General features: G+C 44.0%; 1 protein-coding gene across 6 annotated transcripts in view; it reads right to left on the minus strand.

Annotated features, from left to right (window-relative positions):
- Nucleotides 1-16,451, minus strand: part of obscnb (obscurin, cytoskeletal calmodulin and titin-interacting RhoGEF b) — a 625,157-nt gene that overhangs the window by 277,124 nt on the left and 331,582 nt on the right. For 4 of the 6 annotated variants that reach the window (XM_041184481.1, XM_041184479.1, XM_041184480.1 and 1 more), the window contains 2 exons: nucleotides 13,404-13,670; nucleotides 7,555-7,608 (listed from right to left, as the gene is read on the minus strand). In XM_041184481.1, the coding sequence (XP_041040415.1) occupies nucleotides 7,555-7,608; nucleotides 13,404-13,670 (321 nt within the window). The remainder of the gene's footprint in view (nucleotides 1-7,554; nucleotides 7,609-13,403; nucleotides 13,671-16,451) is intronic. The other 2 variants (XM_041184482.1, XM_041184477.1) reach the window with 1 other exon arrangement.

A 16,451-nucleotide genomic window follows, 5' to 3' on the forward strand; every position in this document is an offset into this window, starting at 1 on the left:
CTGCAATCTAAGGCTATCCTCCTTACTATTTACCACCTCACCAATTTTTGTGTCATCCGCGAACTTGCAGATCAACCCTCCTGCATTTAAGTCTAACTCATTTATAATTACCACAAACAACAAGGGACCCAACACTGATTCCTGTGGAACCCCATTGGACACAGACATCCAGTCACAAAAACATCCCTCGACCATCGCCATCTGCTTCCTGCCACTCCACTAATTCTGGTCCAATTTGTCAAATTGCCTTGGACGCCATGGGCTCTTACCTTCCTTATCCGTCTCCCATGCGGGACCTTATCAAAAGCCTTGCTGAAGTCCAAGTAGACTACGTCAAATGCATTGCCCTCATCTCACACCTGGTCACCTCTTCGAAAATTTAAATCAAATTGGTCAGAAAAAACCTCCGCTAAACAAAACCATGTTGGCTGTCCTTGATTAACCCCTGCCTCTCCAAGTGTAGATTAATTCTGTCCCTCAGAGTTGCTTCCAATAGTTTCCCTAGCACTGAGGTTATACTGGCTGGTCCGTTTTTCCCTGGTTTATCGTTGCGTCCCTTTTTGAATAACGGTACTACATTGGCTGTTCTCCAGTTCTCCAGCACCTCTCCTGTGGCCAGAGAGGGATTGAAAATTATTGCCAGCCCCACTTCAATATCTTCTCTTGCTTCACTCAACAGCCTGGGATACACTTCATCTGGGCCTGGGGATGTATCTACTTTTAAGCTTGCCAGATCACTTAGAACCTCCTCCCTTCCTATGCTAGTTTCTTTAATTATATCACAGTCCTTCAGCTTGATTTCCATGCCCACGTTGTCCCTCTCACTTGTGAACACTGACACAAGGTACTCATTTAGATCCCCTACCTATGTCTTCTGGATCCGCATGCAAATTATCACTGTGGTCCTTAATGTGCCCTACTCTTTCCCTAGTTATTCTCTTACTCTCAATGTACTTGAAAAATAACTTTGGATTTTCCTTTATTTTATCTGACAATATTTTTTCATGCCCCCTTTTGGGTCTCCTAATTTCCTTTTTAAGTTCCCCTCTACACACTCTATACTCCACTAGGGCTTCCAGGGTTTTGAGCCCTCGGTATCTGCCATAAGCCTCCCTTTTTCTCTTTATCCAATCCTCTATATCCCTCAACATCCAGGGTTGGCAGGATTTGTTGGTCCTACCCTTTATCTTTACTGGAATATGTTGGCCCTTTACTCTCCCTATTTCCTATTTGAATGAGTCCCCCTGCTCTGATGCAGATTTACCTAAAAGTAGCTGCTCACAGTCCACTCTGGCCAAATCATATCTGATCTTATTAAAGTCAGTCGTCCCCCAATTTAGAACTCTGATTTCTGGCCCATCCTTGTCCTTTTCTATTACAACCTTGAATCTAACAGAGTTATGATCACTATCTGCAAAATGCACCCCACTGATACCTCTACCACCTGCCTGGCTTCATTTCCTAAAATTAAGTTCAGGACCACCCCCTCTCTTGTAGGATCTTCTATGTACTGGCTTAAAAAGCTCTCCTGGATGCATTTTAACAATTCCGCTCCCTCTAAACCTATCACATTATGACTAACCCAGTCAATGTTGGGGAAGTTGAAATCCCCCACTATTACTACCTTATCATTTTTACACTTCTCTCAAATTTACCTACATATCTGCTCTTCTATTTCTCTCTGACTGTTTGGGGGCCTATCGTACACTCGCAACAATGCGATTGTTCCTCTTTTTTATTTAGGTTTTACCCATATGGCTTCAGTTGAGGAGCTTTCTCAGATGTCATCCCTCCTTATTGCTGTAATTGGTTCCTTGATCAATAGTGCGATACCCCCTCCTGTTTTCCCTCCTTTCCTGTCTCACCTGAAGACCGTATATCCTGGAATATTGAGCTGCCAATCCTGCCTCTCCCTCAACCATGTCTCTGTGACAGCAATGACGTCATACTTCCATGTGTTAATTTGTGCCATCAACTCATCCTCATTTGTGCCTCATTCGTCACACTCCTTGCATTAAAATAAATACCATCCAACCTTGCCAAACTCCCCTGTGCCTTAACAGGCGTATAATTTCGATGTCTTCCAGACTCACTTGCTCTCTCTTCTAATTTTGGCTGTGCATCTCCACTTGCTGAACCTCCTCTCAGGATCCCATCCCTCTTCCAAGTTAGTTTAAACCCTCCCCAACAGCACTAGCAAACCTCCCCGCAAGGATGTTGGTCCCATTCCAGTTCAGGTGCTCTGACCGAGACTTGGCTAAAAGAAGGGCAGGATTGGCAGCTTAACATTCCTGGTTGAAGGGTATTCAGATGACATGGAGAGATCGACAGTATGGGGGGAGAGGGGTTGCAATATTGATCAAGGATTCAATTATAGCAGTGAGGAGGGATGATATTATGGAAGGATTGATCGAGTTTTTCGAGGAAGTGACAAAGATGATCGACGATGGAAGGGCAGTGGATGTTATACACATGGATTTAAGCAAGGCCTTACACAAGGTCCCTCATGGCAGACTGCCACAGAAGGTAAAGTTGCATGGGATCAGAGGACAGCTGACAAGATGGATACAGAATTGGCTTGGTCATAGAAGACAGAGGGTAGCAGTGGAAGGGTGCTTTTCTGAATAGAGAGCTGTGGCTAGTAGAGATCCGCAGGGATCAGTGCTGGGACTTTTGCTGTTTGTAGTATACATAAATGACTTGGAGGAAAATGTAACTGGGCTAATTAGTAAGTTTGCGGACGACACTAAGGTTGGAGGAGTTGCAAATAGTGAAGTGGATTGTCAAAGGATACAACGGGCTATAGATCGGTTGGAGACTTGGGCGGAGAAATGGCAGATGGAGTTTAAACCAGAAAAATGAGAGGTAATGCATTTTGGAAGGTCTGATACAGACAGGAATTATACAGTAAATGGCAGAACCCTTAAGTGCATCGACAGGCAGAGGGATCTGTGTGTACAGATCCACAAGTCATTGAAAGTGGCAACACAGGTGGATAAGGTAGTCAGGAACATATATGGCATGCTTCCCTTCATTGGCAGGGGTATTAAGTAGAAAAGATAGGAAGTCATGCTGCAGCTGTATAGAACCTTGGTTAGGCCACACTTGGAGTACTGCGTGCAATTCTGGTCAACACATTACCAGAAGGATATGGAGGCGTTAGAGAGGGTGCAGAGGAGATTTACCAGGATGCTGCCTGGTCTGGAGGTTATTAGCTATAAGGAGAGCTTGGAGAAACTCGGATTGTTCTCACCAGAGCAACGGAGATTGAGGGGCGACTTGATAGAAGTTTACAAAATTATGAGTGGCATGGACAGAGTAAATAGTCAGAAGCTTTTCCCCAGGGTGGAAGAGTCAATTACTAAGGGACATAGATTTAAGGTGAGAGGAGAAAACTATAGAGGAGATGTGCGGGAAAGATTTTTAACGCAGCGGGTAGTGAGTGTCTGGAATTCGCTGCAAGAGGAGGTGGTGCAAGCAGGTATGATAGTGGTGTTTAAGAGGCAGATTGACAAATACATGAATAGGATGGGAATAGAGGGATACGGACTCTGGAAGTGCAGAATGTTTTAGTTGACGGGCAATATGATCGGTGCAGGCTTGGAGGGCTGAAGGGCCTGTTCCTGTGCTGTACTTTTCTTTGTTCTTTGTTCTTTGATCATCAAATTAGACAATTTGGGTAGAAGTAAAAATCACAAAAGGGGCAAACACACTGTTGGGTGTGTACTATAGGCCCCCAAATAGTCAGAGTAAGATAGAGAATATGTAATGAAACTTCAGAGAAGTGTAAGGATAATAAGGCAGCAATAGTAAGGGATTTTAACTACCCAAATATTAACTGGGATAGTTTTAGTGTGCAAGATAGGGAGGGAGCAAAATTCTTAAGTTGCATCCAGGAGCACTTTTTTAGTCAGTATGTAGAAAGCCCAACAAGGGAGGGGGCAGTACTGGACCTAATATTCAGAAATGAGCCCGGGCAGGCAGAAGGCATATCAGTAAGGGAGCATTTTTGAGATAGTGACCATTACTCTGTTAGATTTAGCATAGTTATGGAAAAGGGTAAGGTTCGCTGGGAATAAAAGTTCCAAACTGGGGAAAGGCTAATTTTACTAAGACAAGATATGATTTGCCCCAAGTGGACTGGCAGCAGCTACTAGCAGATAAAACAGGGTCACAGCAGTGGGAGGCACTCAAGGAGGAAATAGCCAGAGTACTGGGCAAATATGTTCCCGTAAAAGCAAAGTACGGGATCGTCTGGAGAACCCTGGATGTCAAGGGACATAAGGTTAGGATTAAGGAAAAAGGAGAAGGCCATGGCAGGTACCAAGGGCTCAATAGGGCAGAGTCCCTAGAGGGGTATAAAAATGCAGGGGAGAACTTAATAAGGAAATTAGTAAAGCTGTGAGAGTGCATGAGAAAGCATTGGTGGATAGAATAAAGGAAAACCCAAAGGGGTTTTTTAAATTTATAAGGAGCAAGAGAATAACTAGGGAAACAATAGGGCAAATTAAGGACTATAGAGGTAATGTGTGTATGGACTCGGAAGACGTGCATTAATGAATGCTTTGCATCAGTCTTCACAATGGAAAAGGACAACGCAGGGTGGAGGACTGTGAAATATTAGAAGAAATTAACAAAGAGAGAGAGGAGGTATTAGTGGGTTTAGTGGCCTTAAAAGTGGATAAATCCACAGGCCCAGATGAGGTGTATCCCAGGCTGTTGAGGGAGGCAAGGGAAGAGATATCAGGAGCCCTGGCAAGACTTTTCAAATCCTCTCTGGCCACAGGTGAGGTGCCAGAGGGCTGGAGGACAGCTAACATTGTCCCATTATTAAAATAGGGATGGAGGGATAGACCAGGAAATTACAGGCCAGTCAGTCTAACCTCAGTGGTGGGGAAGTTACTAGAAAGAATTCTGAGGAACAGAATATATCTGCACTTGGAGAGGCATGGATTAATCAGGGATAGTCAGCATGGATTTGTTAAGGGAAAGTCGTGTTTGACAAATTTGATTCAATTTTTTGAGGAGATAACCAGGAGTGTTGATGAGGGTAATGCATTGATGTGGTCTACTTGTATTTTAGCGATGCTTTTGATAAGGTCCTTCATGACAGACTGGTCAAGGAAGTAATGACAGACTGGTCAAGAAAGTAAGAGCCCATGGGATCCAAGGCAAAGTGGCATGTTAGATCTAAAACTGGCTGAGAGGCAGGAAGCAGAGTGTGATGGTAGAAGGATGTTTCTGTGACTGGAAGTCTGTTCTGCAGGGCTCGGTGCTGGGGCCCTTACTGTTTGTGGTGTACATAAATGATTTGGGCTTAAATGTTGGGGTATGATCAAGAAGTTTGGGGATGACATGAAAATTGGTAGGGTGGTAAATAGTGAGCAAGATAGCCATAAACTGTAGGAGGATATCAATGGACTGATCAGGTGGGCAGAACGGTGGCAAATGGAATTCAACCCGGAAAAGTGTGAGGTAAAGCACTTGGGGAAGGTTAACAAGGCAAGGGATTACGGTATAAATGGTTGGACCCTGGGAAGTACTGAAGATCAGAGGGACCTTGGGGTGCATATCCACAGATCCCTGAAAGTAGCAGGGCAGGTAGATAAGGTGGTTAAGAAGGCATATGGGATACTTGCCTTTATTAGCTGAGACATGGAATACAAGAGCAGAGAGGTTATGCTGGAACTGTATAAAACACTGGTTAGGCCACAACTGGAATAGTGTGTGCAGTTCTGGTCACCACATTATAGGAAGGATGTAATTGCAATGGAGACGGTGAAAAGGAGATTCACCAGGATGTTGCCTGGGCTGGAGGGTCTGAGCTATGAGGAAATAATTGATTAGGCTGGGATAAAAGCAAAAAACTGCGGATGCTGGAAATCCAAAACAAAAATAAAAATACCTGGAAACACTCAGCAGGTCTGGCAATATCTGCGGAGAAAAAACACAGTTAACGTTTCGAGTCTGTATGACTCTTCAACAGAACTAAGTTAAAAATACAAAAGAGGTGAAATATAAGCTGCTTTAAGGAGGGGGCGGCGGGTGGGACAGGCAGAGCTGGATAGAGGGCCAGTGATAGGTGGAGATAGACAGAAGACGTAGACAAAAGGACAAACAGGTGTTGAAGGTGGTGATATTATCTAAGGAATGTGCTAATTAAGGGTATAAAGCAGGACAAGCAAGGTACAGATAGCCCAAGTGGGGGTGGGCTGGGGTGAAGGGAAGGGCTCAAAATAGGCTAAAAGATAGGGATAAAACAATGGATGGAAATACATTTAAAAATAATGGAAATAGGTGGGAAAAGAAAAATCTATATAAATTATTGGAAAAAAAAGGGGGATCGGAAAGGAGCTCTCCTCCATCCCCACCCCCTTTCCGATCCCCCTTTTTTTTGAATAATTTATATAGATTTTCCTTATCCCACCTATTTTCATTATTCTTAAATGTATTTCCATCCATTGTTTTATCTGTTCCTTTTAGCCTACTTCAATGCCTTCCCTTCACCCCATCCCAACCCCACTAGGGCTATCTGTACCTTGCTTATCCTGCTTTCTACCCTTAATTAGCACATTCCTTAGATAATATCACCACCTTAAACAGCTCTTTGTCCTTTGGTCTATAACATCTTTTGGCTATCTCCACCTATCACTGGACCCCTATCTAACTCTACCTATCCCAGCCCCCCAAACCAGCTTATATTTCACTTCCTTTCTATTTTTACTCAGTTCTGTTCGAGATGTCATACGGACTCGAAACATTAGCTGTGTTCCTTTCCACAGATGCTGCCAGAACTGCTGAGTTTTTCCAGGTATTTTTATCTTTGTTTTTGATTAGGCTGGGGTTGTTTTCCTGGGAGCTGCAAAGCTTGACAGGGGACCTGATAGAGATGTATAACGTTATGAGGGGCATAGATAGGGTGGATAGGAAGGCACTTTTTCCATTAGTAGAGGGGTTAATATCCAGGAGCCATAGATTTAAGTTGAGAGGTAGAAGGCTAAGAGGGGAGTTGAGGAGAAATTTTTTTCACCCAGAGGGTGGTGGGAGTCTGCAACTCACTGCCTGAAAGGATGGTTGAGTCAGAAATTCTCGTAACATTTCAGAAGTATTTAGACATTCACTATCATTGCCATAGCCTCCAGGGCTATGGGCCAAGTGCTGGAAAATGGGATTAGTGTAATTGGATCTTTCTTGACCAGCATATACACAATGGGTCAAATGGCATCCTTCTGCGCTGTAAACGTCTGAGTCTATGGGAATCTCCCAGCTTGGTGATGTAAATACATTTTCAACGAAAGACATGCAAATCAGGCTGCATAACAGGTGCCCCACGCCCTCCGCTGGAACACCCATAATTGTAGGTAGAGGTGAGTTACTTCTCTTTAGTAATTTTTAAATTCACAGCTGCTAATTTCCCAAACGAAGTCGGGCTGCAGACCCAATGAAACTGTTAAGTTACGTCTAAGTGACAATAATGTTGCATGCTTCCTTGGAAGCATCTTACTCACAAAAGTCATGCATGGCAATTTATGAGAGAAGGCATGCTACACTGACCAACAATCAGTATCTTCTGATGGGCCACTGTACGAGAAATTCCCTCAGAAATGCCTTAAATATGTTCACAAAATGTAAAGTAAGGTTATTAGTTATAGGCCACAAAGTTAAACTGAGGTACGTTGTTATACATAGCTTGAGAGGCACCACTCCACAAGCATGTGGCAAGTCAAGGAGGCAGGCCTCCATGAACTACCACGGCCAGTTGGGAAATGAAGCAATGCCATTGGCATCATTCTGCATCACATTTGAGCTACCTAGCCAACTGAGTCCAGCAATCCTCACTGTCAAACTGTGATCAGTAGTCAAACTGAATGCTAGGAAAGAAAGGACAAACGGTTATTTAATTATTTAAAGTATATGCAAACAAAACTTCCCTTGCCATGGACAGAACAGAAGACTTTAAGACCATAAACTAAGCTATGGCCTGGTAAAGGGATCATAAATATGTCCTGCCCTTTGACATCAAATACCTGAAGCTAGGGAGTGAACAAATCACTGAGTACGTTGAGGGGCTGATTCACAGATTTGGAGGTAATCAAAGAAACCAGGTAACTGACACTAGAAAAGTTGAACTCTGCTTGTTCAATAGAATTGGGGAGGTTTCTTTGGAAATTAAAGATATATGATTGCATGCAGTTGCCTCAAACAAAAGGGCATGATCAAAATGGTGGCAGGGAGTAATCGAACAGTAAAGAGGTGTTAAATCTTTGCAAAGGTATTGCTTTTGCACATTGCCCTGATCCCACCAGGTGGGTGGGTTTTAAAGTTCCCCCTTTGGTCAATCAGACTGTCAGTTCTAGTTTCAAACAGCTTAACTGTGTTCATATACTTACCCCTGATGATTATATTATTTTATATTTAGATTTAGAGCTGCTGTTGGGAGGAATTAGGAGGAGAAATTGCCCATTTTTGGGCTCAAGATAGGTGGTGCATTCAGAAAACAAAAGCCCAAGGTTTACTTCAATTTGGACATTTGGTCCCTCATCTGGATAATTCCACTGAGCTACAAACACCAATCATGTTTACTAGGAAGCCGTCCATGGATTTCGGCTTCGTACATGCTCCATGCACACCCTAACCAATTTTAAAGAGAAGATCTTAAATAGACGTAAGGCCCCTCAATACCATGTAGAATGGGGGTAATACCTGTTTAAGACCATTGGCAGGCAATAATCCATCTGAAGTTCCTTTGTTGTGTGTGACCTGTTTACTTCAATCTTATCTTATGTGCAATATCTTAAAGGACATCTTGCGAGCAGCCTGCAAGGTACTTCAAGGTTGCTGTGTGGCACTGAAGTGCACAGCTTAAAGAAATCATTGACATCAGGGATACCTGAAAATCACTAAAGCCAACATGAGCTCAAAAAATTGAACTTTTCTGCTGTGTTTTGAATCTAAGAAGCGAGTGAAACAAAGTTCAATTTCATCCCACTGTCTCTGATAAAAACATAACTGTAATAATTAATTAGCGTAATTAGCACTCAGCACTTAAGAACAAATTTGCACAACTATATTTATAAAGGAACTGGAAATCTTGACAGGATAAGTGGGAAAGTAGAAAACACCTCAAAACCCTGGTATTTTTAAAATGTATTTGTATATGGGAAGTGAGTGTCGCTGCCAACGCCAGCATGTGATGGCATCCTTAACTGCCCTTAAGAAGGTCGTGCCTTTTTGAACTGCTTTAGTCCATGTTGTTTAGTTATACCCATAGTGCTGTTAGGGAGGGAGTTTCAGGATTTTGACCCAGCAACAAATGAAGGAACAACAATATATTTCAAAGTCAGGATGGTGTGTGAATTGGAAGGGAACTTTTAGGTGGCTGGTGTTCCGATCCACCTGCTTCCCATATCCTTCTAAATAGTACAGACCGCAGGTTTTGAAGCAGCTGTTGAAGAAGCCTTAGTGAATAAATATTGTAGATGGCAAATACTACAGCCATTTTGCACTGTGGTGGAGGGGGTTAATCTTTAAAGTGGTGGATGAGGAGCCAATCAAGTGGTCTGTTTTTTCCAAGATGATGTCAAAAACCATATGGGAGTTATGTACAGTCCTCCGAACAGTAGACAGCACGTGGGGCACAAGATGCACCAGGAGATAGATAAGTCATCTAAGAAAGGCAAGGTTACAGTGATCGTGGGGGATTTCAACATGCAGGTAGACTGGGAAAATCAGGTTGGTAGTGGATCCCAAGAAAAGGAATTTGTGGAATGTCTACGAGGTGGCTTTGTGGAGCAGCTTGTGGTGGAGATCACTAGAGAACAGGCAATTCTAGATTTAGTGATGTGTAATGAGGCAGATTTGATAAGGGAGCTTAAGGTGAAGGAACTCTTAGCAGGAAGTGACAATAATATGATAGAATTTACCCTGCAATTTGAGAGGAAAAAGCTGAAATCAGATGTAATGGTATTACAGTTGAATAAAGGCAAGTACAGAGGCATGAGGGAGGAGCTGGCAAGATTTGACTAGGAGATGAGCCTAGCAGGTAAGACAGTGGAACAGCAATGGCAGGAGTTTCTGGGAATAATTTGGGAGACAGAGCAAAAATTCATCACTAGGAAAAAGAAGCATACTAAAGGGAGGACGAGGCAACCATGGTTGACAAGGGAAGTAAGGGATGGCATAAAAGCTAAAGAGAAGGCATACAACGCAGCGAAGAGCTGTGGGAAACCAAGGGATTGGGAAGCCTACAAAGACCAACAGAGGACAAATAAAAAACAAATAAGGAGGGAGAAGATTAAATATGAGGGGAAACTAGCCAGTAATATAAAAGAAGATTGCAAGAGTTTTTTTTAGATATATAAAGGGTAAGAGAGAGGCAAAAATGGACATTAGGCCGCTGGAAAATGACGCTGGAGAAGTAGTAGTGGGGAACAAAGAAACGGCAGAGGAACTGAATAGATACTTTGATTCAGTCTTCACGGTGGAAGACACGAGTAACATCCCCAAAGTTCAAGAGAGTTGGGGGGCAGAGATGAATATGGTGGCCATTACCAAGGAGAAGGTGCTAGAAAAACAGAAAAGTCTGAAGGTCGATAAATCACCTGGACCAGATGGATTACACTGCAGAGTTCTTAAGGAGATTGTGGAGGCGTTAGTGGTGATCTGTCAGGAACCACTCGAGTCAGGGAGGTTCCAGAGGACTAGAAAATCGCTAATGTAGCCCCCCTGTTTAAGAAGGGAGTGAGGCAAAAGACACGAAATTACAGGCCGATTAGCCTGACCTTGGTCGTTGGTAAGATTTTAGAGTCCATTATTAAGGATGAGATTTCAGAATACTTGGAAGTGCATGGTAAAATAGGGCAAGGTCAGCATGGTTTCATCAAGGGGAGGTCATGCCTGACAAATCTGTTAGAATTCTTGGAGGAGGTTACAAGTAGGTTAGACAAAGGAGAGCCAATGAATGTTATCTACTTGGACTTCCAGAAGGCCTCTGATAAGGTGCCGCACAAGAGTCTGCTCAGAAAGATAAGAGCCCATGGTGTTAGAGGCAAGTTACTAGCATGGATAGAAGATTTGCTGTCTGGCAAGAGGTAGACAGTGGAGATAAGGGGGTCCTTCTCAGGATGGCGGCCGGTGATTAGTGGAGTTCCGCAGGGGTCAGTATTCGGACCACAACTTTTCACCTTATACATTAATGATCTAGATGAAGGAACTGAGGGCATTCTGGCTAAGTATGTAGATGATACAAAGACAGGTGGAGGGACAGGTAGTATTGAGGAGGCGGGGAGGCTGCAGAAGGATTTGGACACGTTAGGAGAATGGGCAAAGATGTGGCAGATGGAATACAACGTGGGCCATTATGAGATCGGGCACTTTGGAAAGGAAGAACAGAGGCATAGACTATTTTCTAAACAGGGAGTGAATTCAGAAATCTGGAATGCAAAGGAACTTGGGAGTCCTAGTCCAAGATTCTCTTAAGGTTAACTTGCAGGTTGAGTCGGTAGTTAGGAAGGCAAATGCAATATTGGCATTTATTTCGAGAGGACTAGAATATAAAAGCAGGGATGTGCTGCTGAGGCATTATAAGCTCTGGTCAGACCACATTTAGAATATTGTGAGCAATTTTGGGACCCGTATCTCAGGAAGGATGTGCTGGCTCTGGAAAGGGTCCAGGCGAGGTTCACGAGAACGAACCCAGGAATGAAAAGCTTAACATATGAGGAACGTTTGAGGACTCTGGGTCTACACTCGATGGAGTTTAGAAGGATGAGGGGGGATTTGATTGAAACTTACAGAATACTGAAAGGCCTGGATAGAGTGGACGTGGGGAAGATGCTTCCATTAGCAGGAGAGACTAGAACCTGAGGGCACAGCCTCAGAGTAAAGGGAACACCTTTTAGAACATAGATGAGGAGAAACTTCTTTAGCCAGAGAGTGGCGAATCTATGAAATTCATTGCCACAGAAGGCTGTGGAGGCCAGGTCATTGAGTGTATTTAAGACCGAGATAGATAGGTTCTTGAATGGTAACAGGATCAAAGGTTATAGGGTGAATGGGGTTGAGAAACATATCAGCCATGATTGAATGGCGGTGCAGACTCGAAGGGCCGATGGCCCAATTTGTGCTCCTTTGTCTAATGGTCTTATGGTCTAAATTTCTTAAACATTGTTGAAGCTGCACTCATTCAGGCACGTGGAGAATATTCTATCTCATTCCTGCATTGTCCCCTGTAGATGATGAAAAGGCTTTTGGCTGTCTGGAGATGAGTTTCACAGCCACAGTATTTATTTAACTGGTTCAGTTAAATTTCTGGTCAATGTTGACCCTCCACCTCCACCTCCCCAGGATGCTGATGGTGGGGAATTTGGCTGACGTCACGGGGCATTGCAATCCTAAGATGTTTGCTGGCAGATACCTGTGTGCCGCAAAATTTATTGCCACTGATCAACACAAGCCTGAATGTTGTCCAGGTCTTGCAGCATGCGGATATGGATTGCTTTGTTAGCTTCATTGTGAAGGGAACTGTACACTCCAATTATCAGTGAACATTTCCACTTCTGATCTTATGATGAAGGTATGGTAATTGAATAAGCAGCCGGAGATAATTGGGCCCAGGACATTGCTTTAGGGAACTCCTGTGGTGATGTCCTGGGGCTGATATAATTGGTCACCAGCAATCACAAGCATCTTCCTTTCTATTAGATATGGCTCCAGCCAGTGCAGCATTTACTCCCTGATTCCCATTGACTTCAACTTTACGACAGCTCCTTCATTCCACAGCATTTCTTCCAATTCACAAACTTGCTGTCACCTAACTACCACCTGTTGACTAGAAGAGCAGATCAGGCCATTCTTTGTAACACTTCATGAAACCCCATCCCGCCTGTGGATGAGGATTCATGAAAAATGCGAAGACCACCTGGGCTCTTTGCCTGTCCACCAACCTTAAGGTTGGACGGGCAGCTCATTTAATTGAGTTAATGACTACTTAAATGACCTTAATAGGCCTTTGACAGTTCGGCGCGTGTGCAGCCGAGTCAGCTGTGCATCCACCAAACTAACAATCTAAATGACGCACAGTGACATCGGGATGCACGCCTGACGTCACCGCGCGTCATTTTACTCATCGGCAAGCGGGCCCCGCCCCCGTTCGCCGACTGGACAATTCTGGCCATGGAAATGAGGATCAACATTGGGCTGCCTCGAGCGTTACAATTTTGACTCAGGGATTGTACCCTGCCCACTGATTGTACCTCCTCCATCCCAAATGTACAAGAACAGACATGTCTGCATTTCTAGTCCATTACCTTCCTTCAATGAGATGGGAACGATACTGAGCATACACGAAACAATGCAGTGTTAAAATCTAATTTAATCATATCATGTAATGGTCAGTGTCCTACCTTTTACTTTTAAGAAGGCTGTGGTCTGTTGATCCCCTGAATCACAGGTATATTCTCCCGCATCTTCTGGTTTTAGGTTGTGAATATGCAACTCAATAATGGAACCTTCTTGCTTCATTTCATGCTTGTTACTTGAGTCAAGTATTGAAGATCCTTTTTTCCACTGAACGGGAGCATCATGTTTCGTAACCTCACAACACAATGACACTGTACTGCCTTCTTCAGCTTCTTTACTCTGAAGTTCTTGTTTGAAAAGTACAGGCAGGGCTAAGGATCACAGAGATTTTAATAATTTAGTGCAAGATAAAAGGTCAGGTCAATGCCAAACCTTGCACAGCAGTAATGATTTCAATAGCCAGATATGATTCAATTTTGTAGGCATATATATATATATATATATATATGTGATAATTCATGCTATTATTATTGTCATAAATATCACACATTCGAAAAACTATCTTTATTTGGGAGAAATTAATTTTTTCAATGGCCTCTTTTCGTACACTGATTTCATAAAGATAAAAGTTGGTTCTTCATATATTCAGTTATCATGAGGATAACAGCGGTAACTATAGTAATATTAAGAAGGTTAGAGCCCTCCATTCTGGAACACTTTTAGTCTATGTTTGCAATTGTTATTACTAATCAATTTTCTATTCTGCAGACTAAGTGCGGTGGCAGGCAGGAAAGGCAGCGTGAGTCTCGCTGGGCGGCAGGAAGGCTGAACACACTTCTGCTTTTCAGTTCATTAATTATGCATCAGTGAGGAGCTCAGCAAATCTCAAGGCAGGACAGGAAGGATGTTGCCCAACCCTAATGGGGCCGAAGGTCCTGGCAACATATTTAAATGGCACCTAGCCAGACATCCACTCACTGCAGAGCAGCTGATGCTGTGACGAAGAAAACTATGGTGCCCAAACATGGGAAATCCTCTGCCCCATGGTCCTGCAGATAAGGTCCAACCTGATGTGCAGGAAAGGGATGAATGATCTGCACCGCTCCACCAAGGTAAATGAAACTTCTACTCACTGTCAACTCTCATTCTCATAAGGGTATCAGGCAGTTGAAGGGTTAGCATCCACAGACCTGCAGGTGGGACATTGTCACTGAATGTCTGCCAGCCATGTTAAACTCACCATCTCATGTCAAACGGCGTCTTAATCCCTTACTGGTGAGGGCTCAGCAGAGACAGCAGGCATGAACTGCTCTTTCATCCGTTGTGCTCACAGTCAATCCATCTGTCTTTATGCAGGACACAAATGCACATAACAAAAGAGAGCGAGATATGATTGGAGAGGGAGCAGCGAAGATCTCCCTTCCCCCAACTATCAAGTTTGAGGAACAGGCTGCAGGACTCACTTGCGAGGAAAGGGGTTGTTCTTGCGCAGGAGTTGAGATCAGCCTCCCCCAGCAAGCCAGTATACATCGACAGCATGCAGGCAATGACTGTGAGTGATTTTTAATAGTTCAGCTTGCTATTAGTCAATCAGTAATTCTCTCTTCTTTCTATTCCTGGTACCAGCAAGAAAGGGGGAAGACATCCTCCTCCAGAAAGCACGGCCCCAGACCACCTCTGAGGAGGACGCAGAATTATTCTCAGAGAAAGAACTGTCACTGTGTTGACCTGCACCCTCCACCACATACCTCGGTGGGACCTAGTTCTGGAGTAGGCTTGGGTTCACAATCTGGTGATCACCTCACAGACACAGGTCCACAGCTGGCAGAGGCAGTGACAGCCAAGATCTCTGATACTTGGAGGACTGCTGGAGAACAGGCTCCTGCTGAGACCGAGTCCGATGACAAGCCTCTGGACTCGGCATGTTGGAGATGCAGAGACAGACAGGGAAACATCAATCAGACTTGTGAGAGGCGGATTGCAAACTGGATCAACAGATGGATGAGTCTGTCCATGATTTGTCAGCTGTTGTGGCTCCAGAATATGAGCGCACTGAAGTCTCCATTGGAAAGGTGGCGATCCAGGTCCAGCAGTTTCTGCTGGATTTGTACTCCGACTACACACCAGCCATCTGTACTTGGGTGCATTCCAGCAGTGGCTAAACGAGAGTGGAACAGAGCATCTCGATGTCCCTCCAGGTAGGTACCTCTTCTTCTCAAGGAGTCAGGGAGAGGCCATCGGGCACCCAAAGGGAGGTGGAATGTCAATCAGGTACCCTAGGAGCATCCACCCAGGACATTCCAAGGGTGCCTTGCTGCTCTAACTCCCTTCTGCCAGTGAACCCATCAACTCCAGCAGGTCAGGTTGAGGAGGGTACACCTGCATCTGAGTAGGAGGCACTTAGCAGGTCAAGGCCCTGAAGGCCTTGGGTCACTGGAGGTAAACCGCCAAGGGCATAGCAGTCAGCAGGCTGCCTCCACCTCAGCTGCAGATGTTGGGTTTGCACCAAGATGTAATGGTGGGGTATGAAAGCTTATGAAGGTTTGAATACACTGGTGGTATGGGTATTCACTCATTGTGTTGATTTTTCACTGATGTAAATATATGTTGCCTTAATCCTTCTCCAAGTCTCATCGATTCCATTTATATTCAATTTGCTTCAATCTCCCGTAGTCATTTAAGGGTCCTGAATGTAGCTTCCCAATGAACTCCCATCTGGATCTTCAGTTGCATAAATTCTCACACAATGTGACCACAGTGAGCCCTTATTTCCATATCTGCAAAATCAGAAAATACACGTCATTTGTGACACTGATAGTTGGCCAATATGCCTGTCAGCTTTAAATCTCAGGCAGACATGCTTTGGTTTCTGGAAAAGTATTCATCAAAATTAGTGATAATCAAGCTGCTGTTGCACTGATGTCTGCTTTTTTTTTGATTGGCACGAGTAGTAGATACGACTAATGTCATATTCGTTTCTCCAATGTTCGTCTGCAATGGCGTTTACTTTATAAGAGTCAATACATGAGAAAGGTAGTTTCAAACTTCGAAGCCCATAGACTTCCTTGCCTCTTTGCAGGAAGATGCAGTATCCATGCGGGCAATGGGATAAATGGAGCTCTCTGGATGTTGCTCCTTGTTGACCCGCCCAA

Source organism: Carcharodon carcharias, chromosome 3 (genome assembly GCF_017639515.1).
Source record: "Carcharodon carcharias isolate sCarCar2 chromosome 3, sCarCar2.pri, whole genome shotgun sequence".
Lineage (NCBI taxonomy): Eukaryota > Metazoa > Chordata > Chondrichthyes > Lamniformes > Lamnidae > Carcharodon > Carcharodon carcharias.